At 39.8% G+C, this 23,431-nt stretch overlaps 2 protein-coding genes across 7 annotated transcripts in view; one reads left to right on the forward strand and one right to left on the reverse strand.

The window, feature by feature from the left end:
• The first annotated feature begins 1,622 nt into the window (after positions 1-1,622).
• Positions 1,623-12,551, forward strand: Cct8 (chaperonin containing TCP1 subunit 8). Its single transcript, XM_041678506.1, has 15 exons — positions 1,623-1,760; positions 3,518-3,608; positions 4,174-4,253; positions 5,533-5,682; positions 6,420-6,600; positions 6,702-6,763; positions 7,955-8,092; positions 8,799-8,977; positions 10,214-10,280; positions 10,370-10,457; positions 10,540-10,655; positions 10,985-11,056; positions 11,283-11,447; positions 11,716-11,835; positions 12,341-12,551. Exons 1-15 carry the CDS (start codon positions 1,701-1,703, stop codon positions 12,416-12,418), a joined length of 1,647 nt encoding a protein of 548 aa, XP_041534440.1. The 5' UTR covers positions 1,623-1,700; the 3' UTR covers positions 12,419-12,551.
• A 594-nt stretch (positions 12,552-13,145) lies between these two features.
• The window catches only part of Usp16 (ubiquitin specific peptidase 16), a 29,351-nt gene continuing 19,065 nt past the window's right edge, over positions 13,146-23,431 (reverse strand). For 4 of the 6 annotated variants that reach the window (XM_041678503.1, XM_041678500.1, XM_041678501.1 and 1 more), the window contains 8 exons: positions 22,179-22,270; positions 21,607-21,663; positions 19,954-20,127; positions 17,727-18,402; positions 15,850-15,962; positions 14,714-14,800; positions 13,584-13,740; positions 13,146-13,480 (listed from right to left, as the gene is read on the reverse strand). In XM_041678503.1, the coding sequence (XP_041534437.1) occupies positions 13,356-13,480; positions 13,584-13,740; positions 14,714-14,800; positions 15,850-15,962; positions 17,727-18,402; positions 19,954-20,127; positions 21,607-21,663; positions 22,179-22,270 (1,481 nt within the window). In that variant the 3' untranslated portion in view covers positions 13,146-13,355. The remainder of the gene's footprint in view (positions 13,481-13,583; positions 13,741-14,713; positions 14,801-15,849; positions 15,963-17,726; positions 18,403-19,953; positions 20,128-21,606; positions 21,664-22,178; positions 22,271-23,431) is intronic. The other 2 variants (XM_041678505.1, XM_041678504.1) reach the window with 1 other exon arrangement.

Raw genomic sequence — 23,431 nt, forward strand, 5'->3', positions numbered from 1 at the left:
TGTTTGGCTACCGAGGCAAGAAGACCCAGAGTAGAACCAAGCAGGCAGAGACACTAGTGTGACAGCCCGGGCTAGACCTGACTGGAGTCACACTAAGGGTTTGTGTTTGCTTTCTTTTCTGGGTGACACGTATTCTGCTTAAGCCCAGTAGAAATTTCCCCCTTGCTATCACGACTCTGCAATTACAAATACAGTTTAACCCAAATTACACGGAATTAACAAACCTTCATTTAAAAGGAATTATTGGCAATTAAAATCTAAGATCATATACTAGATTTAAAGTGATTTTTAATTCTTCCCGTTTACTGTTTATTACAACTAAGGCAAAGTCCAATTTTATTGTAAACTTTTAGTGAAAATTCATCAGTTCTCTTGAACTCAAGTTTGATTTTCATGATCTAATCATTAAATTTTTCCCAAGATTTAATTCCTCGTAGTCACTTTTAACGAATCAGGTTATCATTTTAAATCCCCTTTCGCTTTGGTGCCAGCTATGCTCATAAATGATGTTCTTCTGAGACAGGAGCTTTAATTTTCTTAGCTAATCCTTGAGAAAGTCTTGGACTGTCCTCCTTAACCAGGACTCACCTACTCTACAGTTATAGAATGCCTATATGTGCTTTAAAATATAGAGCCCGTCAATAATCTTTTGTTCATGTGTACTTTAGTTATCAATAGTTGTTAATATTATAAATCAGACAAACGACTAAACATTAAAAATGTAACAGTGACCACCGCAGGCTAACATAAGACTATTAAAAATAACTTTTTTTAGAGAGTGGCACTCACAGTTCTTTCCAAACTTTTTGTTTGTTTGTTCTTTGGTTTTTTGAGACAGGGTTTCTCTGTGTAACAACCCTAGCTATCCTGGAACTTACTCTGTAGACCAGGCTGGCTTGAACTCAAAGATCCGCCTGCCTCTGCCTCCCTAGTGCTGGGATTAAAGGCGTGCGCCACCACCGCCTGGGGGAAGAAAGTAAAGTGCTTAACTACGCACACTTTGCAATCAGCCAGCCTGGGGTAGGAATCCTCGCCTTAAAATTTACTGGCTTGGTAACCTCTGGCTTATTACTAACATAGTGAACGTCAATTTCCCTCCTATAAAATGGAGATAATATTCATGTGTAAGTTTGACCAATAACAAAGATAACTACACTTAGGCATACCACACAGAAATGCCCACACGTGGGCACTCCACAGGTTGAAATCCCTAATACCACTTTAATCATCACCTTCCAGCCTTCAGTGCTTCCTACAGTGGCCAGCACACAGAGGACGGCCAGTGGGAGTTTGCAGGGACGAAGGGCAGAGAGGAAAAGGCAAACTGGATCTGCAGGGTTAAGAAGTGGAATGCCCGCCTCAGAAACCGTCACAAGCCAAACATCCAGACCAGAGTTTACTTAGAACAAGCGCGAGCGAGGCACCGCCGTCTGCGGCGGTGGCGCAGGCGCCGAGAGCGCGCGCTCGGTGCTCGGCCTAATCGTTCGCCCTGATCGGGGATCTGCAGATTGGGTCTGGCTGCCGGAGCCGCTCTAGCGCTCCCCCACGCTCGTTCTCGCGACCCTTCAGGAAAGCGGGCGGGGGAAGGGGCGGGGCGGCCGGCGTAGACAAGCGTGAGGGGACGCAAAGCGGCGTTCCCAGCAGGCTGTGCGCGCACCTCGCTTCCTCCGAGCGCGTGAGCGGTTGATTGCGGGCTAGCCATGGCGCTCCACGTCCCCAAGGCCCCGGGCTTTGCCCAGATGCTCAAGGATGGAGCAAAAGTAAGTGACGTCGAGAGTGAAGGCGGTGGAAGAGCGGGCCCGCGCTTGAGGCGCCCGCGAAAGGACTGCGGGCGTGAGACTGGGAGAGGGAAGGTTCCAGAAAGGGAGGCGTGCTCTTCATGCCGGGCCGCTGACGCCCAGCACGCCTCCCTTTCTAGCGGGCAAGCCTTTACTCCACGATCAGGGTTGGCCCGAGCGGACGGAGCAAGGCGGCGGGTTCGCACCCCAGCTCTGCATTCCTCTCTGTGGGATGGCGCTCAGGGCCCCGCCCTTAACGGGAGCTGGCGGTGCAGTTGATCGACTTGGGCGCGACTGATGAGCCGGTTGGTGCACGGCTCGGGGGGTTGTAAGATGGAAGGGACAGAGCCCGGCATGGTATAGCAACCATTGGGCCTGCTCATGGTGGCTTCCTTCCATATGATCCTCCGTAGATACCTGATCCCCAACTTAATTTTACTGAAAACCTACCTCTCGAGATCGTGTTTTCTTTATCTTATCTAAATTGAGTAGACTAGGCCAAAAGATAGTAGTAATATCTTTGAATTCTGACTATCCCACGTTGTAGCCCACAGGACAAGTGAAGCCCCGACCCAGATAAAATAGTGTTCTCTCTTGGATATAATTTCAGGAAAGTGATTTTTTTTTCTAAAGTATCACACTGTATATGGAGCCAGATAATTTCTTTGTTTCCCATAGTACTAAGACTTGTAGAAATAGACAGATGAATTGAATTTAAAGTTTTAGGGGAAATAGAGGAGACTTAACAGTTTAAGAGAGCATTTTGCTGATAGCTTGTGTATACTAAGTGGTTGTCAGTATTTAATGATATTGGCAATTTCCTTTGTGTTGATGTGGAATGGGTGTCATGGCTTCCAGCTTAGGTTTGCACCTCCCTCACTTAGATTGAGAAAATGATACATTTAAAAGCATTTGTCTCATTCAGAAACTAGTACTTTAACGGAGATGGGTGGAGATACGTGTAAATCGGTGCTGAAGACTGAAGTGAAGACAACCCAAGTCCCCAAAAGAATTTCAAATAAAAAGCTAGTATTAATTGACTGGGATTGTAGCTTAATGGTAGATTGAGTTCCTGGGTTCGGTCCCTGGGTAGAGGTGAGAGGGAAGGATAGTTCTTCAGTAGGTATGTGTAGGACGATTAGTAAAAAACCCAGAAACAGATACTGCAGTTAAATCTGAAGCAAAACAGCCAGTCACTGGCTCTTAAGTTCTACCTCAGTCTGAAATGGTGATTCTAACCTCCAGGAATTTCAGAATGAGACTGTGTGTGAGAGCTGTTTCCTCCTGTTTTATAATCCTCTCTAGGGCTGGGATTAAAGGTGTGCACCACTACTGCCCAGTTTCTGTGGCAAGCTAGTGTTGCTACTGGGATTAAAGGTGTGTGTCACCACTGCCTGGTCTTAATAATGCTGACCAGTGGGGCTGTTTTACTCTCTGATCTTCAGGCAAGCTTTATTTATTAAAATACAAATGAAATAATCTCTACAGGTAGGTGTTTCTGAACAATTTGTCAAGTAGGGAATGTTAGTTATTTCATTGATTTACATACAGGAAAAATTGCCTGGGCCCTGTACTAAGTTGGTGGGGGGGGGGGGGGGGGGGACTCAAAGACTGTTTGACTCCAGACTCCGTGTTAAGTGCTTATGTGATCCTAGAGCTTTGTTAGAAACATGATGAGCAGATCCTCTGTGTTTGGGAGTTCTTCATGACCCTATTTAAGCAGATGTTTTCCTTTTCAGCATTTTTCAGGATTAGAAGAGGCTGTGTATAGAAATATACAAGCCTGCAAGGAGCTTGCTCAGACCACCCGTACAGCATATGGACCAAATGGTAATGGCCAAATTCAGGCTGTAAAAGACTTGGGGTGATTGTGTGTTAACTTCTGTCTTGTGTTTGTCCTCAGGGCGGTAAATTATAGGGCAATTCTTGCCAGTTGTTTTGATGGCACTGGTGTGCTTCTAACTTTCCATCTGAAATTTAGCTTTCTAGAAAAATTTTTAAAAATGGTACTGTTAGGTGATAGGAAAATACAGCACTTTCACTGTTGACATAGCTCTTTATAATGGAAAAGGCTGAGCAGTTTCAAAATTTGACATAGTTTAAGCAAACTCTTAGTTGAACTAAAGCTAGACTAGAGAATTAAGCATAAGGCAAGTGTGTTTTTAAGTATGTTAATTTTGTGTGTGTTAATTTCTATGTGTTGAGTGCTTCCTACATGCTAACTGGATGTTCAGTCAGCGAAAGCCCATGGGCTCTTGATAGATCTGAAAATGCAGAGCATGTGTGCGCATGGAGGGTGAAAATCAGTACAGCTTCTGGACCATGTTCTTTCTGGATTATGGAGGAGAATGTTTGAATAATAATGAATTATTTCTCTTTGCAACTCTTTTTTGAGGAATGAATAAAATGGTCATCAATCGCCTGGAGAAGTTGTTCGTGACAAATGACGCAGCGACTATTTTAAGAGAGCTAGAAGTAAGTTTTTCCAAAGCCATCCAAAAAGAAACCCAGTTCTGACACTGGTGTAGCCTTATTTCAGTTAGATGGTAAAGGGCTGCTTCTTCCTCAAGCTGGTCTGAAGATTTGTAAGTGGCCAACAGTTGACTGTCGGTTACTTGTTTATGGAGGGTCGTGGAGTGCTGCTGTGACTAGCAAACTTGTTACTCTGGAGAGTGATACTAATACTGATGTCCTCGTGATAAAAAACTAGATGGTAAATATTGATGCTTTTTTAAAGAACCAGTTGGAACTTTGTTTTGCTGCCATTTTGATGTCAAAGAGTCTGCAGAACAGATACTTAAAGCAGGGATAAGAGGAATGTTTGACACCTATTTCTCATTCTATTAAACTGTAGTTTTATGTGTACTTGCTCAGCTTTAGAGAATTTTCCAAAGCATTGCCTTAAAAGTACTGGACGAAAACTTAAGTCTGCTTTAAAGAAAATGGGGGAAAAAAGTAACATTCCTTTAACATCTTAAAAAATGATATGCTAAGGACAAATTAGCTTCAGAATATTTGTGGAGGAATTTTTGTGGTAAATGTGTATCTTACACCATGTTAACATTCTCAGGAATTAAAAAAAGTACTGAGTAGGACTGGAGAGATGACCTGATGATCAAGAGCACTTACTGCTCGGTTGCCAGCACCCACATCAGGCAGCTCACAGCCACATGTAACCCCAACTCTGAGGGCTCTAACATGCTCTTGTGGTCTCCAGGCACTTTCAGAAATGGGGGTACTGTCCAAGTGTAGAAACTGCAGTGTTGGCTTAGAGTTTGTCTTCCTCCTTGGTTTGGAAAAATCTAAAGGTGGTCTAGGGATATAGTTCAGTGATAACAATACTTGCCTAGCAAACACAAAACCTGGCTTCAGTCCCCATTAAATTGAAGAGTATCTAAAATTAACTCCTAAGAACTCAGGAATTTTCATTATTTTTTAAAATTTACTTTCAGACATGAGGGTGCATTTTAGTTTGTAGGGTGTCTGCCTAGGGTTTAATTTCCTACACTATAAATTGAGCATGGTTGGCACACACTTTTAATCTTTGCCTCGGGATGCGGAGGCAAAAGGATCAAAAGTTCAAAGTCTGCCTTTAATACCAGCATTCAGAAGAGGCAGGTGGATCTCAGTGAATTTGAGGCCAGTCTGGTCTACAAAGCAAGTTCCAGGACAGCCAGAGCTGTAACAGAGAAATCCTGTCTTGAACTGCCTTCCCCCCAAAAAAAGTATTTACTTGATAATCTCTTTATATCAGGTACAACATCCTGCTGCAAAAATGATCGTGATGGCCTCTCATATGCAAGAACAAGAGGTCGGGGATGGCACAAACTTTGTTCTGGTATTTGCTGGAGCTCTGTTGGAACTAGCTGAAGAACTTTTGAGGATTGGTCTTTCAGTATCAGAGGCAAGTATTCTGTACTTTAGTTGATTACTTGTTGCTTAAAGTTGAAGGTTCAGGACTAGGGCGATAACTCAAGGACAAGCACAGGACCTGAGTTCAGATCCCTAGAACCCATGTATTGCTCAGGTATGCCTGTAATTACAGCACTGTGGGAGGCACTGGAACTTGCTGGTCAGCCATTTTGCTTCAGATTGAGAGTCTGTGTAAAGGGAATATGTCAGAGATAGAGCAGGACACCTGAAATCTCCTTCCAGCCGTCATGCTACACCTGGATATTTATAGATATTTATAGAAGCGTACACTGTACACATACTTCACATTTCTCCCATATTTACCATATACAAATGAATTAAGTTTAAAATAAACTTCAAGTCCACTAGTAATAGCTAATATTGAGTAGCTTACACTGTGCTAGGCAATGACCATATGCTTCACATGTGGTACAGATTTTGTCCTCAGAAGAATCCTATTGCTAAACCTTCTTAAACTCAATCTATTTCATATGAAGAGAGATTTGAGATAGAGAAATCTTGCTCAGGACCCTATAACACTTAAGTGATAGAATCAGAATTGAACTTTGTGTTGTTGTCAAAGCTATTATAGTCCATACTATTGGCTCTACCATGTGTCCTCTACAAACACTTTTGTTACTTTATGTTGAAAATACATTTATTGGGTTATCAGAGTATGTCATGTCAAAATTATGTCTATTAAAGTAAGTATTTTTCTTCATGGTTTAGGTAATATCAGGCTATGAAATAGCTTGTAAAAAAGCTCATGAGATTCTTCCTGATTTGGTATGTTGTTCTGCAAAAAACCTTCGAGATGTTGATGAAGTGTCATCTCTGCTTCGAACCTCTGTAATGAGTAAGCAGTACGGGAATGAAGCATTTCTGGCCAAGCTTATTGCTCAGGCATGTGGTAAGTTATACCAGTAAAAGAAAAAAATCCAAAATACATTCTCTTTAATTATGACTGAGATATCTTTGTTGTCTAAAAAATATGTTTCATCTTCTTGACAGTATCTATTTTTCCTGATTCTGGCAATTTCAATGTTGATAACATCAGAGTATGTAAGATTCTGGTAAGTTTCAAAAACGCATTGCCATTATCCAAATAGGTCTTGGAAGAGGGGGTTGTTTTTTCAGTACTGGGACTTGAACCCAGAGCTTTGGGTGTGTTAGGGAAGAACTCTACCATGGAGCTACATTCTCAGTACAAGATCGATTATTTTGCCTATTGCCTTGCTCCAAAATTGTTTTGCTCCTTTTTTTTTTTTTAAAGACTTGTTTATGTGAGTTTTGCCAGCTGTTTATGTCTGTAAACTTTGCAGTTTCTGTGGATGCCAGAAGAAGGCATCATCTCTTGGGACTAGAGTTACAGATGGTTTTGAGCTACCCTTTGGGGGTCAGTAATCAAATCTGGGTCCTCTGGAAGAAAACCAGTGTTCTTAACCACTGAGCCATTTCTCTGCCCCTAAGTTTCACCCTGTTTTAGACTTAGTATTTAATGGTCTTTTGGTTTTAGTTCGAGACAAGGTTTCTCTGTATAGTTCTAACTGTCCTGGAACTAGCTCTTGTAGATCAGGCTGGCCTTGAACTCACAGAGATCCACCTGCCTCTGCCTGCCGAGTGCTGGGATTCGAGGTGTGCGCCCCCACCGCCCGACACTTAACTATCTTTGTAAGGCAGTGGTTCTCAACCTTCCTAATGCCACAACCATTTAATACAGTTCCTCATGTTGTGGGGACCCCCAGCTGTAGCATTATTTTCGTTGGTACTTCATAGGTTTAATTTTGCTACTGTTATGAATTGTAAATATTGATATGTAGGATATGCAACTCTCAAAGGGGTTCTGACCCACTGTTTTATGGCATCATTTTATAACATTTGGTGTTAATAAATTATGATGTTGCTAGCTATTAAAGTGCATTTTCTTGTGAAGTCATCATTTCCCCCTGATATTTAGGGATTAGAATACTGTAATAGAACGGGACTGCAGTGATGGTTGCCTTTGATTTTCTAGTCTGTCTGTTATAACAATTCTACCTGGTGCATTAGTGCAAAGTGCTTGGTCATTAGACAAATACATGGCTTGATTGCTATCTAACTTAGTTTTCCCAACACGCTGAAGTGCCTTCCCTCCACAGTAGTAGCTTATTGTGTAACCTTGAGAGGAATGGTTTGTTTATGCCCACTGTCTGATCCTGTTAGCCTTAGCATACTTTAGTTTAAAACTTAACTTCATTGACAGTTTTGGTGTTTTGACTCCTTAGGGCTCTGGGATCTATTCATCTTCAGTATTGCATGGCATGGTTTTTAAGAAGGAAACCGAAGGTGATGTAACATCTGTCAAAGATGCAAAAATAGCAGTGTACTCTTGTCCCTTTGATGGCATGATTACAGAGACTAAGGTATGAGATTGAAAAGTAAGTTTGGGTTGAAGTGGGATTAGCTCTTCAGCCAGTATGTACTTCATAATAAACTGGAAATTGTAGATTTTTTTAAAGTATGAATATTTGCTTCAGCTACCAAATACTAAAGACATTGTGTGCTAGGAGTGTTTGTATTCTTATGTACAGCTCTTCATATTCAAACAGCTCATACTATGAGCATCTTGTAAACCCTTGGTGAAATCACTTTTTATGAATGTTGACATTCATAAATGTCTTTTGATTAAAATATTAATTTGAAAATGAACCACATGTTTTGGATTCCTAAGTAGTTGGATTTGTGCCAAACATTCTTAAGAGCAGATTGAAGTTGTTGATTTTACAGGATTGAGGGGAAATGGTTGTATAGTCTGGGTTTCAAGGAAAATTTGAGGACTGATTGTTTCGGTGATACTAATTAGTATTTGAAAAAAGATAACTATCTGGCTGACATTTCTAAAGAGAATTGTTTTTTTAACTGCATCAGTGTGCATATCACAGTGCACATGCATTGACTTTAGCATAAGGAAGTATAGGAACAAGCTCCAAGGATCTAAATTTATACGTTATGTGTTTTGTTTCATAATAAAGCATTTATTTTCTCCAAGTCTTTAAGTTATTAAGTAAACCATCTTAGAATTTTGAACACTAAAATCAAATGGTTTTAGAGAGCTTGATTGTTTTCCAGGGAACAGTGCTGATAAAGACTGCTGAAGAACTGATGAACTTTAGCAAGGGAGAAGAAAATCTTATGGATGCGCAGGTGAAAGCTATTGCCAGCACTGGTGCAAATGTCATAGTAACAGGTGGCAAAGTGGCAGACATGGCTCTTCATTATGCTAACAAGTACAATATCATGTTGGTGAGGTAAGAGTCTGATACTAAAAATTCTTGGGGAAATGCTGAGCTAATTGAATTGATAGACAGTTGAGAAATGGAAAATGAAGGTCTTAGTTCAAGCAGAAAGGATTTACCAAGGAGGGGCAGGTAGAACATACAATTAAGCTGTGGGGGTCCAAGAACCAGAGGGGAGAAAAAAAGCATTTCGGGCAAAAGAACAGCTTAAGGGTTAAGAACTCAAGAACAATGGCAATGGGTTTTTGATCCTACTGCACGTACTGGCTTTGGGGGAGCCTAGGCAGTTTGGATGCTCACCTTACTAGACCTGGATGGAGGTGGGTGGTCCTTGGACTTCCCACAGGTCAGGGAACCCTGATTGCTCTTAGGGCTGATGAGGGAGGGGGACTTGATCGGGGGAGGGGGAGGGAAATGGGAGGTGGTAGCGGGGAGGAGGCAGAAATCTTTAATAAATAAATAAAAGCAAAAAGGTACCATCTTACTGAATTGTTTATCAGCGAGGGTGAGAGTCAGGAAAAATGCCTTTTCATTGAGCACATGCAAAAACTTTTTACTATCTAGCACCAAACCAGACACAGTAAAATCTGTGCTCTTTCTTACAGATTGTACAATTGCACATATTAAAGGGGATTTTTATTTATACATACACACATACACACACGGCCCCTGGTTAGAAGTCTATGAGACTACAGTACCCTGCTAATTCCTAAGATAATGCTGTAAATGTTTAAGTACTTACCTGAAACAGGTTCTTACTATGTAGCCCTGGTTAGCCTGGAACTACATAGACTGTTGTACCTGTCTCTCCTTCCAAGTGCTGAGATCAAAGGTGTGCACTGTTAAACTGGCCCCAGCTTTTATATCTTTAACTGTTATATACTTCAGATGTGGCATTGCTGGCTAGTTTGTTAACATTCTGCGTCTTGGCTTCCTAATTCAGTCCAGTGTGGATGTATTTAGTTAGAATAAAGCGATGTAGTTTTGATACAGCTCTAGCTGACCTTGAAGGCAAAGAGATCTTGCTGGGTGGTGGGGGCGCATGCCTTTAATCCTAACATTCAGGAAGCAGAGGCAGGTGAATCTCGAGTTCCAGGACAGCCGGTGCTATTAGAAAAAACAAAAACAAAAAAATCTGCCTGTCTCCTATCTTATGAGATTAAAGGCATGTACCACCTTGTCCAGTTATTTTCTGCATTTTATGTTAATGTGATTGAATTAAAGTTTCTACTAACTTTCCTTTTGAAGGCTGAACTCAAAGTGGGATCTCAGAAGACTGTGTAAAACAGTTGGTGCTACAGCTCTTCCTAGATTGGTATGTATTTTAAAAAAACAAATACGTGAATACATTTGAATTTATACTAACACATTTGAAATTTTACTATAAGGATCATTTTCTTATAGACTCCTCCAGTCCTTGAGGAAATGGGACATTGTGACAGTGTTTACCTCTCAGAAGTTGGAGACACACAGGTGGTTGTTTTTAAGCATGGTATGTCATAATGGTAAGGTGTGTTTTGTACAATTATAAGGTATGCTTTCTTTCATTTAATCTAAAAATTATTTATTGGCAGAGAAAGAAGATGGTGCCATTTCTACTATAGTTCTTCGAGGTTCTACAGATAATCTGATGGATGATATAGAAAGGGCAGTAGATGATGGAGTTAATACTTTCAAAGTTCTCACAAGGGTCAGTATTCGCAATTTCAGAAATTTTTGATTTCTTGAAAACACAGTTGGCAGACTCAAATGTATGTGATTTAACACATCAGTTGCTAATGAATATATTACCTTCAAAAACTAATTGTACAAACTAGAAAGTAGCAGGCAAAGCTATTCCTGAGTGTATGCTGCCTCCCACTGCTGAAGCACTATCAGTGCTGTATTTATGGATTACTAGCCTTCAAAGTTTGACAGTCACTTGATTTCCCTAAATGTATACTCAAGTTTTGAGCAACGGTGCTCTAAAGACTATGGTTTGAAGAAATAATTCATGTTAGTGTTTTACATTTTTTATAGGATAAGCGTCTTGTACCTGGAGGTGGAGCAACAGAAATTGAATTGGCCAAACAAATTACATCATATGGAGAGGTATCACTTTAATAAATTCACTTTCTGTCTATTTCTGTTTGTTTTTCGAGACAGGGTTTCTCTGTAGCTCAGGAGCCTGTCCTGGAACTAGCTCTTGTAGACCAGGCTGGCCTCGAACTCAGAGATCTGCCTGCCTCTGACTCCCGCGTGCTGGGATTAAAGGCGTGAGCCACTACTGCCCAACCCTTTTCTAATATGATGCATTGATACACACATTTTGTTTCAGACATGTCCCGGACTTGAACAGTATGCTATTAAGAAGTTTGCTGAAGCATTCGAAGCTATTCCACGTGCATTGGCAGAAAATTCTGGCGTGAAGGCCAACGAAGTTATCTCTAAACTTTATGCAGTGCACCAAGAAGGAAACAAAAATGTGGGATTGGATATTGAGGTAGTTATTAAATTTAATTTCTGTGCATACACAGTTCAAACATAGAAGTAGCATGTGTAAAGGGGGGAATTGTAACTTAGCCATCTGATTCTACAAGTAATTTTCTTAATGGTTGTTAAGTTTATCTAATAGGAAATTTTAGTTTTATTGACAGCTTTGGGGTGGGGTTGTATAAAATATAAGATATATTTTAGGAGCCTTGTAGTTTTTTCATGTTGGGCATAAACATTTTCACATGCAAGAAATTAACATAGTTTTGTGTTGACAGGCTGAAATTCCGGCTGTAAAGGATATGCTAGAAGCCAGTATTTTAGATACTTACTTGGGAAAATACTGGGCTATTAAATTGGCCACTAATGCTGCTGTTACTGTACTTAGAGTGGATCAGGTGAGTGAGAAAACTGAATCTTTCAAAAGTAGTGTAACACTCCTTTAATTCCAGCACTTGGGAGAAAGGCAGGCAGATCTTTGAGTTCCAAGCCAGCCGGTTCTACAAAGCAAAACCTTGTCTTAAACTTAATAGGTTTTCAGGTTAGGGGAAATGGCTCAGATGGAAAGCTTGCCCTGAAGACCTAAGTAAAAAAGTTAAAGTTGAGTACATCTGTAATCTCTCTACTTGGCCTGGAAGGGTCAGAAACAGGCACATCCCAGGGAGACTCAGCACTGACGAGACAGGAAACTTTGAGGTTCAACAAAAGTTGGATGGAGAGTGACAGGCAGCAGGGCATAGGAGAAATTTTCGTGAAACTTAATAATAGATACAGCACTTCTGATTGTGGTTATAGAGATGAAGAGTGTTGATACCGAATGGTAATTCTAACATTGCTGACAGAAAATTGTCTTCACTGCAAAGCTTGAGTTTACTGGACTTAACTTGGCTTTTTGTTTTTCAGATCATCATGGCAAAACCAGCTGGTGGGCCCAAACCTCCAAGTGGGAAGAAAGACTGGGATGATGACCAAAATGACTGAGGGACTTTCTGTTGTACGTGAAGCAGTTTATTTGTGGAGCGGAAACTTCCCTAATCTTTTCTTAGTCTCCCTAAATTAAGAAGTATTTGTGTTTGTATTCTTCCTGGATGGTAAAATAAATGTGTTACTGTTATACCTATCTGATCAATTACTGCTTATGTCAAGCTTTTTAAACACATAAGCTATGAACAAGGCAAGTTGCTTACATGACTGTTCGCTTTACCTGATCTGCTTCTGAAAATAAGTTGCTATAACCATACCATGTATGGCAGTTGCTTTCTACAAAGGGATGGCAGATTAAATAATTGTTACCAGACACCAAAACAGACTGGAAAATATTTTTTTTTAAATGTGTTAACCTCTAGACTATAGACTAAATTTCCAAAGTTATTCCCTCAAACCCACAGCTTTGAAAGCTTTCCCACCACATACTTAACAAGATTTTGCTGGCATGTAGAGGCAGCACTGAGTCCACAGCATAGCTATGAGATAACTGCATGTCTGCTCGGGTCATCTGAACCATGCTACAGTTAGTGCACGCTGACGGCAGGATTTCACATTGTTTCCAGTCACTACTGCAAACATAATGTAGATGATCTATAACCAACACTAGAAAAATGAAACATTTTGCTGCAAGTAGGGGTACAGTAATATATAACTTAAAAGTTAAGTTATTAATATATAACTTAAAAATCATTTTATTGATAGGTCGAGAACTACCACCCAATCAGATTAAAAACAGGATTTTAGTATTTCAAATTTCCTTTGATAAGACAATAAAAATCAGTATGACAATACAAAAACTTATGAATAGGTATTTAAATAAACTGTTGTTTACTTATGTGAACATAATTTATAGTTTAACTTTTTATTGTTATCTTTGTTATGTAGCCAATATAAAAGCCATAGATGTATTTCAGAGAAAGCACTTTTGTTACTACAGTATTCTCTCATAAAATAGGAGATACGCTTGTGAGTTTAGTACTTTGGCTAGAGGCACAGCTTGCACAAATGTGTCGCTGATGTGAAACCACTGCCCTTTAGTCGATTCCATTTCACAGTCTGTTAGGAAACACAAAAGGAAAGATTGAGGCTAGTCATTTTGGCTTTGGCATAATCTACAAAACGTCTCTGCTATCCAAGATAACTTGTGGAATTATCTTACCTTGTGGAATGTCACCATGAAGAACAAGATTAGAAAGACGACTACTTGCAGTTCTTGCCTTGGTGTAGGCAGTGTAATGCCCTGACCTCATAGTACCACTGTGTTCAACAACTCCATATAAGGAATACAGTACTCTTGTACTTTCTTCAGCAACATTCTTTAAAAAATAATAATAACCCAGTGTTATTATTACCCCATTTATACAGATGCTTTGGCAAGACACATTCACAGTGTCTTACACAACACCTTTCTGTTCTCCAGTTAAAGAATTGCTTAATGCCTTAGAATTCCTTAATACCCCTGGCCATAATCCTGGTTCTCCACCAATATAAACCTTGTAGAAGGCTAACATTTAGATTATGCAAAAAGAAAATTACTTGGACTTTACTTTCCCACCCAGAGTGGAGGCTGCTTATTAAGGCCCAAGGTACCACAGGCCTTGACAAATGCAAATTCCCTCAGGCAGAGGCTGTTTTCCTTTGTGCCCTTGTTGAAAGTCACTTCTTTACCAGTCCAACTCTGCATTCTGTACCTCCTGCATTTCCCCAGAGGTACATGCCCTGGTGACACGCTTGGCCTTTTCAGTGCCATAATGGACTGGATTTTGAACTCAGTCCAGAGACCCAGCCCAGTCTCTCTAATGGTCTACTCCTTCAACTCTCACTTCAACTCCTCTGTGTCTTTAACCTCAAGTATCCTTGAGTCTTGATTGTCTGCTGTATAGTCTGAAGTAGCCTATGAAGCAGCAACCACAGCACCTAGTAGTAAAAATGACAATTCACTACACCTCAACTCTGAAATCGTTCCAGAATAAGAAGGCATTCAGCACTTCAGTTTTTACACATCAGGGGTTCATAAGCTTACATTAACATAGTGCAAACACAGCAGCATAGATAGCTTCTCTAATCTTGAGATCTTCTGAAAGACAAAGTCATGGTGCCTTCATCACAGATCTTAAAATTATAAAGGTATAATGATCAAAGTACTACTCTAAAAGAATTCTAAGCAATCACTGAGCTTCATCTCCAGCCTTTCTTCAAAACTGGCATCAGCTTTACATTTAATTTGAAATACATATTTGGTGGGTTATGATTTCTCAACAATTTCTTTTAAAAACCATTTTTACATACCTTACATTTAAGAGTACAAAAAGGAGCCAAATCCAAGATTTCCGGGAACTTTATGTGTTTGTTAACTTTGCGTAGGTTAAAACCAGCCTAAAGGAGGAGGATTACAGATTAAGTTCTTTTCTGGAAAAACTGTATAGAATAAATAATTATCCCCTCTAAAGCCCAAAGAACTCCCAACACCCAGCCCTAGTCACCTTTCTAAGGAGACTGTGTGTGTGTGTGTGTGTGTGTGTGTGTGTGTGTGTGTGTGTTTGAGACAGGGTTCTTCTGTAGCTTTGGAGCCTGTAGCTCTTGTAGACAAGGCTGGACTTGAACTCACAGAGATCCACCTGCCTCTGTCTCCCGAGTGCTGGGATTAAAGGCGAGTGCCACCACCGCCTGACCTAGGTTTTTCTTCAAGTACCACATACCACCGAAACTACTCTGATGAGATCTCCCGGATTCTGCCTTAGTCACCTCCAATGTGTTCCTAAAATTCAGCAATAGCAGACTATTTCCCTGTGAAATACTTTTCAGCTCATGTTCTTACCATGTTTACACAATTCCTCGTAAAATACAACCAGTAAGTCAAGACAATGCTTGACCAGTAAGAGGGAAAACACCCATAAAATCCTGGAGGATTTGAAAGTTGTATTATACCAAATCTTTCAGGAAAGATAATGCCATAGAAATTATGAAAATCGCCGGGCGGTGGTGGCGCACTCCTTTAATCCCAGCACTCGGGAGGCAGAGGCAGGTGGATCTCTGTGAGTTCGAGGCCAGCCTGGTCTACAAGAGCTAGTTCCAGGACAGGAACCAAAAGCTACGGAGAAACCCTGTCTCGAAAAATAAAAATAAAAATTAAAAAAAATATGAAAATCCAATGAATGTCTTTTTATCAATCAGTAAAAGTAGATATAATACACAAAACAGAAAAACATTTAGGCAGTAAACCTGTGTTTTTCTAATCTGAAGTTAAGCTTAGAGTAAGATACTATAAATCTCAATGAGTTCTAGAAACCTAGGACTATCTAAATTTCTTACTTTGACAAACCTACATATATGTCTCTTCTGATTTTCCCACTCCTTTTGAAGTTAGAATTAAGAAAAAGCAGCAGCAAATACAGAAAGAGATAAAGTAGGCGTTGCATGGGTACCTGCTGAAATCTCTTCAAATGGAGAGTGAGGACTGGAGGAGCATGGGAAACCAGCATCTGCTTCTTTGCATTGGTGTAAACATGTTTCCTCTCACCTACAGAAACGCAAGATGCTAGCAACAAAACAATCGGTTTGCTATAAAATCATCTCAAATTCTAAAACAGGATTAACAAACTTCTACAAAGAATGTGGTAATATTTGTGTTTCTATTAAACAAGAGTCAAAATCAAGGTATTTTCTTGGTATAAATATAAACTTAGAAGCAGTAATTGACTGTGAGCGGCAGGCGGTGGTGGCGCACGCCTTTAATCCCAGCACTCAAAAGGCAGAGGCAGACGGATCTCTGTGAGTTTGAGGCCAACCTGGTCTTCGAGAGCTAGTTCCAGGAGAAACTCCAAAGCTACAGAGAAATCTGTCTCTAAAAACCAAAACAAACAACAACAAAAACAGTAATTGGCTCTGAATGCACCGCGTCAGAAGAATGTCATGTAGTAAAGCCAAACATTTAATTGGGGATGGAAGTAAGTGTTCTACATCATCAAATCATTTATACCACCACTAAAAACGTTTTTTTTTGTTTTTTTGTTTGTTTGTTTTGAGACAGGGTTTCTCTGTAGCTTTTGGTTCCTGTCCTGGAACTAGCTCTTGTAGTCCAGGCTGGCCTCGAACTCACAGAGATCCGCCTGCCTCTGCCTCCCGAGTGCTGGGATTAAAGGTGTGCGCCACCACCGCCCGGCCTAAAAAAAAAGTTTTTGAGGGGTGGAAAAACATGATGGCACATGCCTATAATGCCAGTACTTGGGAGGTAGAGGCAGGAGGATGGCAAGTTTGAAAACAGACAAGAGTTACCGAAGAAGAGAGTGTCTCAAAAAAAAAAAAAAAACAAAAACAAAAAAACTTTCTTTTAAAGGCTTAAAGTACAACTCACTAGTAAAATGTACAAGTTGCTAAATTCATTCTTAGCCAAAAACTAAAGTCTTTAAGAACTGGAACATCAGCAAGATGTCTGGAGGTGGAGGTATGGCATATCTCCCTCCATAAAAAATGACTAAGGAAAAAACATTTTAATTTACAAACTATCAAAAGTGGAATATAAGAGGTCTACAGATTTTGGCTTGCTTCACATTGTCTGCTCTAAAAGTCTCTAAAAGCAACATTCCTTATTCTTTGTATCTACATGTAAATAAATGACTTTAAAATATTTCAACTCTTGGGGCTGGAGAGATGGCTCAGTGGTTAAGAGCATTGCCTGCTCTTCCAAAGGTCCTGAGTTCAATTCCCAGCAACCACATGGTGGCTCACAACCATCTGGAATGAGGTCTGGTGCCCTCTCCTGGTCTGCAGGCATATACAGACAGAACATTGTATACATAATAAACAAATATTTAAAAAAAAATATTTCAACTCTAATGAAGATCTTTAACAATCTGTGACACCCTGCCCCTTTTGGGCAAGGCAAGAGGATATTATCAGTTCCATGTTTAAGGGAGATAAGAAAGCCTGGTCCCTTTATTCTGAATGTGCCACATAAGTACACTGAAAACTTCAAGTCTGACTTCCTGGGAGTAAGGGAGATGAAGGCCATCACTAGAGCCAACGAGGAAACGAGGATGCAGAGAATCGGTCACTGTTATGACGGCATTCCAGTGGGAAGTGTACCCACACAGAAGAGACTGGGAAAAGCTAGTCCACTATATTGCTGCTAGTTGCCAGTGTACTAGCCACGCCAATAAAGTTTTTCCTTCTGTTAGGACATTTACATGCAAGAGGGCACTAGTAACTCTCCAAATCCCAATGTGACCATAATTTACAAATATTCTCCTTGCAGAATATACACTTTAATATCAATTTTTAGAGCAAGAAAAACTCTAAATACCTTTTATATTTGTCTTTGGTCCATGACCCTGCCGTCTTGTGCATACTTCACAAAGCAGTTTATTTGCATCTTGAAGCTTCTCATTACGGGTGAACTGATACAAGCAATGCTGGATTGAACACTCATCAGCACTGAAAGCTTCCCGATTGGCAAGGGTGCAGAAGGCAGTTTCTGGGTCCTCATTCATGACCTCATACACCTTTGTCACAGAAGAATGACTGTCATTCAGAATCTCTATATTTATTTCATCAGGATGAATAGCAGCATTCAAATTAAGGTTTTTTAAACCACTGGTAATGTCAAGTTCTCCATTGGTCCTTTCCTCTAGAAAGGCATCCTTTAAAACCCTAGTACATTCAGTAGCAGGTGTCGAAATCACCAGATCACACTCAGTGTTGACACTTTTCACACCTAGTGCCTCTGGACATTTCTGACTGTCAGTTGTACTGTCAGTTGTACTTTCTATCATTTTCTCTTGGCCATTGAAATCTTTCTCAATAACATAAAGTTCTGTATGTAAAACCTCCTGAGAACCATGGTTGGACTCAATATCCACTGCCGCTTCTCCCGGAAGTGACATTTCGACTTCGTGTTCATTGTCTTCAGTATGGTCAGTGGTACAGATATCATTTAAGTGAAGAACTTTCTCTTGAATTTTTTGTTGCCTTCGTTGGTTCTGTGTAAAAAGTATAATATATATAAAGTGAGAGAGAAGGAAGTAAAGAGAGAAAGGTAGGGAAAGTAGATACCACCCACATCAGGTTTTGTTGCTTTTCAAAAAAAATCATAAGAAATGTTCACTCTCAAATTCTGATTTTAAAAATTCCTTTACTATCAGAGTTCAAATAAATTATAACAATAAGTGTTTTTTTTTTTTTTTTTTTTTTTTTTGGTTTTTCGAGACAGGGTTTCTCTGTGGTTTTGGAGCCTGTCCTGGAACTAGCTCTTGTAGACCAGGCTGGTCTCGAACTCACACAGATCCACCTGCCTCTGCCTCCCGAGTGCTGGGATTAAAGGCGTGCGCCACCACCGCCCGGCCTAACAATAAGTTTTTTAAATGAAATCAATAATAATTACTATTCACCAAACACCGGGCTATTGTGGAGGTAACAATACAAGAGATGATGCGTACTGTTGAGAAGTGAGCTATGAGTTCTATGACTTAGAACTGATAAGTCAAGAATTAGACAGAGTGGTGGTTCTCACAACACTCTGGTGGTTTGAATGAAAATGCCCTTCATAGGTACACGCTTCGGTATTTGATCCCCAGTTGGTGGAACCATGTAGAAAGGAAGGATTAGGAGGTGTGGCCTTGTGGGAAGAGGTGTGTTACTGAGGGCAGGCAATGAGGTTTCAAAAGCCAATGCCATTCCCAGTGCTCTTTCTCTGCTTCATGGTTGTAAAATCAAGATGTGAGCTCTGGGCTAGGTGATGGTGGTCCAAACCTTTAATCCCAGCACTCAGGAGGCAGAGGTATTAAGATATCTCCATGAGTTCAAGGCCAGCCTGGTCTACAGAGTGAATTCCAGGACAGCCAGGGCTGTTACACAGAGAAACCCTGTCTCAAGAAACAAAAGATGTGAACTCTAATCCTCTGAAACTGTAAGCCAACTTCAACACTTTAAGTTGCCTTGTTCATGGCATATTGTTGGAGCAATAGAAAAGGAACTATGGCAACTCTGCAGGAATATGTATCTATGAGTTGCAATTACCAATCAGTCTCACTAAAAAGACAACAAACTGACAACTTATTTTGGATACAGGATACATAAAAATTCTTGAAGGAAAAAAGACATAAAGAAGCTATATGTACAAGGCCAGTAAAATTTCCCTACTGAATTTACCTTTTTGTCTGCATAGGGGGAGAGGTGGGGAAGAAAAGGGCAAATAAGAATGAAGTCTACATAGGGACTAAGGAAATGGCCCACTGGTTGAAAGCACAGGCTGCTCTTCTCGAGACCTAGGATCCTCAGGGCAGCTCACAACCATCTGTAACATCAGGGAATCTGATGCCCTCTTCTGGCCTGTATGGTCACCGGGCGTATGTGTGCTGCACAGACATGTAAACCAAACACCCATTCACATAATATAAATAAAATTTCAACAAAACAAAAAATACAGTGCTAACAGCCACCATTCTGCATGTTAACTAAATCTTTTAAATTAAAACTAACAAGTAAGTAAATACACAATAAAGAAAAAGCATAACTCCCCTGTAGTTACCCACCTTGGCTTGCTTTTTGGCTTGCTTCTTTGCTTTTTTCTGTATGTGCTTGCTGGTTCCTGAAGGCATATCACTTCTTGTTTTCATGTAGCTGTCATCTTTTTCTTCCTCACTGTCTTTATCTTCTTCTTCCATTGTCTTTTTCACGTTTTTATCATTTGTGTTTTTCTTACCACTCTTAAAATATGAAGAAAAACAAAATATTACCACTATTATGTTGAAAGAAAATTTATGTAGCTTAGTATTTTACTCCCTTATCATTTGTTTAAGATTTATTTTTTATGTACACTGGTGTTTTGCCTGCATCTATGTCTACTTAAGAGTTCCAGATCCCCCGGAACTGAAGTTACAGCTGTGCACTGCCATATGGATGACAGGAAGTGAACCCAGGTCCTCTGGAAGAGCTGCCAGTGCTTTTAACTGCTGAACCATCACTCCAGACCCTCTTACCATTTTTAATTTCATGATACATGAAAATTTATATAAAGACAGCAATCATCACATGCTGAGAAAATATGAAACACAACAGTAAAAGGGCAATATCAGGGGCTGAAGAGACGGCTCAGTAGCTAGGTACGGCACTCATGTCAGCTGACTCAAACCACCATATCTCCAGCTCCAGCGTTCCAAAGACACCTGCAGTCAGGGCACATACACCCAAAGATAAACACATACATACATTATTATCTCAAGCAAGACGTGTCATCTGTAAGTATATTAGAAATGAGTGTGATGAATTGTATCGGATACAAGTCATAAAATGTTGTATAAATGTCCTTTTGTAAATGTACTTTAAGTGGTTTCTTCATCACACCATAGAATTCCTTTGTTGTTGTTTTTTTGTTTTTTGTTTTGTTTTTCTGCACGTAAATGATAGTCTTAGAGGAAGTAAGTAAAGTTAGTTTGGTAAGACTAACTATTTAAGTAACAGAGCAAAGGGTTCCTAATTTACACTAACTTGAATAATTTATTCAATGCTCATTTATTTATTAGAACTCCCTATATAGAAAAGGCCAGCCTTGAGTTCAGAGATATGCTTCTCTCTGACTCCCCAGAACTGAGATTAAAGGAAAGGCATGGGAAACCGTACCAGGCAATGCTCTTTTGTTATCTTATAACCACTTAAAAGGAACCAAATTAATGCAGTATAAAACTAAGATAATAATTTCTATTTATTCTTTATGTAATTAAGACTACAAGGAACTTGTGATTAGTCTTAAACAATGAAAACAGAAAAAAATACTTCCCTATGTGTAATACAATCAATTTAATACCTATTAAGAATTGTAAACACAGCTTTCTAATAAAGAATATAGTCCATTAGGCAGTGGTGCCTTATGCCTCTAATCCCAGCACTCAGGAGGCAGAGGCAGGAGAATGTGAATTCAAGGCCAGCCTTGTCTACAGAGGGAGTTCTAGGACAGGCTCCGAAGCTACAGAGAGACCCTGTCTTGAAAATCCTAAAAGAATGCAGTCTCTTTTTTTTCAAATCCTAAAAATTATTCCTTCTCTAACAGACCCTGGAAATTTTCTTCATATGCTGCTGGTAATACAAACACCCTTACAAAGTGTGAGGGTGTTCCTCATAAAAGCTAAGAAAGGCAAAATAAACACATAAGTAAATAAATTTTGTTTGATAAAATAGGATAGTCTTACCTGATCATCTAAAACTGGGAGAGACAAATCAAGGAAAGATTCGTGCACCAAGGAGACCTTAACCGATCAAAGAGGCAATGGAAGGAAAAGGAAAAAATCATGTTAAATCTTACTATTAGATTATCCCCATCCTGGAGAGAAAGACACTCACATTAAACATTACCTATTAGGATGAAGGGTAGAAGGTGGGATTTAATAAGCAAATGACTAAGAAAATTTGAAATTAAAAAGTACAGAATGTTGAGGACCTTGAACTGGGGAAAAAATTATAGTTACTGTAATTTACCAAAGATTTTAGGGGTGCTATATTTCCAGTGAAGAATCATAAATATCAATAAAGAATATCCTATAAGGGCTGGGCATGGAGGTACACACTTATAATCCCAGCACTCAAGAAGCTGAGGCAGGATGCATTCTGTGGTGTGTGTGTTCCTGGCCAATGTGGAATACTCAGCAAGACCTCATCTCAAAACAAACCAACAACCCCATATTTAATCAGATGCATCTGTTCTAGATTATCTGTCCTCAGTGAGTGTTAATGCCTAAGCCCACTGCACATGACACCCACTTACAGTCCTGCATTCATCACACATGATTGTACTAGTCAGTTCGCCACCAAAGATGCGGTCCACAAAACTTGGGATTGTCTTTTTCTTTTCATAGTCTGCAACAACAAAATTACAATTTCTTAAAATTGAGAAGAGTTTAAATTACTTATCTAAATTTTAATGTTCTGTCCCTAAACATTCTTCCCACTATTCATAATTATGTGTTGCATTTGTAAGCTGTGGAAATTAGCCTTTATATTCTACCACTGAGCAAACAATTAACACAATCACCTTGGGTTTTTTGGGTTTGTTTTTTTTTTTTATGTGTACAACATTCTGCCTCCATGTATGCCCGCATGCCAGATGAGGGCACCAGAACTCATTACAGATGGTTGTGAGCCATCATGTGGTTGCTGGCAATTGAACTCAGGACCTCTGAAAAAGCAGCCAGTGCTCTTAACCATGGAGCCATCTCTCCAGCCCAACCTTGTTATTTAAAGTCTATTTATTAGTAAAGAACAAGCTACAACTCAGTAAGACTTTCTATTATCGTGTCTAAAATGACAGGCTCGAACTCTGCTAGCTGCTAGGACCACTGCCTTGTTCCATCCAGCATGAACACTTGAATACAACTGACAAGAGACTGCAGTTTAGGAAAAGAAAATGCGTAACTTGGTTTATGAGCTCTAAAACTGAACTTTTTTATAATTAAGAACAAAACAAACTCTGCACACTATCAGGCAGAATGTTCCCTTTGATTTCCTCCAGTACTGGCAATACTTGACATGTTTAAAGTCAGAGTAGCTTAATATCTCATCACTTAATTTTCAAAATTCATGAAATGCATAAGCATTATTCAAGTGGTATTACAACAGACAGTCCAGTAGCCACTATTTGGTTACTGGCCAGGCTCTACAGGATGCCAAGGAGGTATCCGTTAGTCACCATGGTCATTTGACAAAAATTAAATGAAAATCAAAGGTAGTTCTTGTGTTTCATCAGTCCTGTGCCCAGTGCTCGGTAGCTACATGTAGGTAGTTCTGTCTCTGCAGGAGAACCCCGTCATCACAGAGTCCTATGGACAAAGCCAATTGTGATGGCTCACGCCCATAATTCCAGCACTCAAGTGGTTAAGGCGAAAGAGCTGTGAATTCTAGGCCTGTCTGAGCTATGGTTAGTCATAATTCAATTTTTGAAAAACTGTGATGTTATCTTAATTCTATCTTTATAGGTCTCAATATATTAATGTATAAAAAGAATATTTCACAAGTTAAACT

The sequence above is a fragment of the Microtus oregoni genome, unplaced genomic scaffold (assembly GCF_018167655.1).
Source record: "Microtus oregoni isolate MIOR12 unplaced genomic scaffold, Mior012 000030F_ref0000283, whole genome shotgun sequence".
NCBI classification, from domain to species: domain Eukaryota; kingdom Metazoa; phylum Chordata; class Mammalia; order Rodentia; family Cricetidae; genus Microtus; species Microtus oregoni.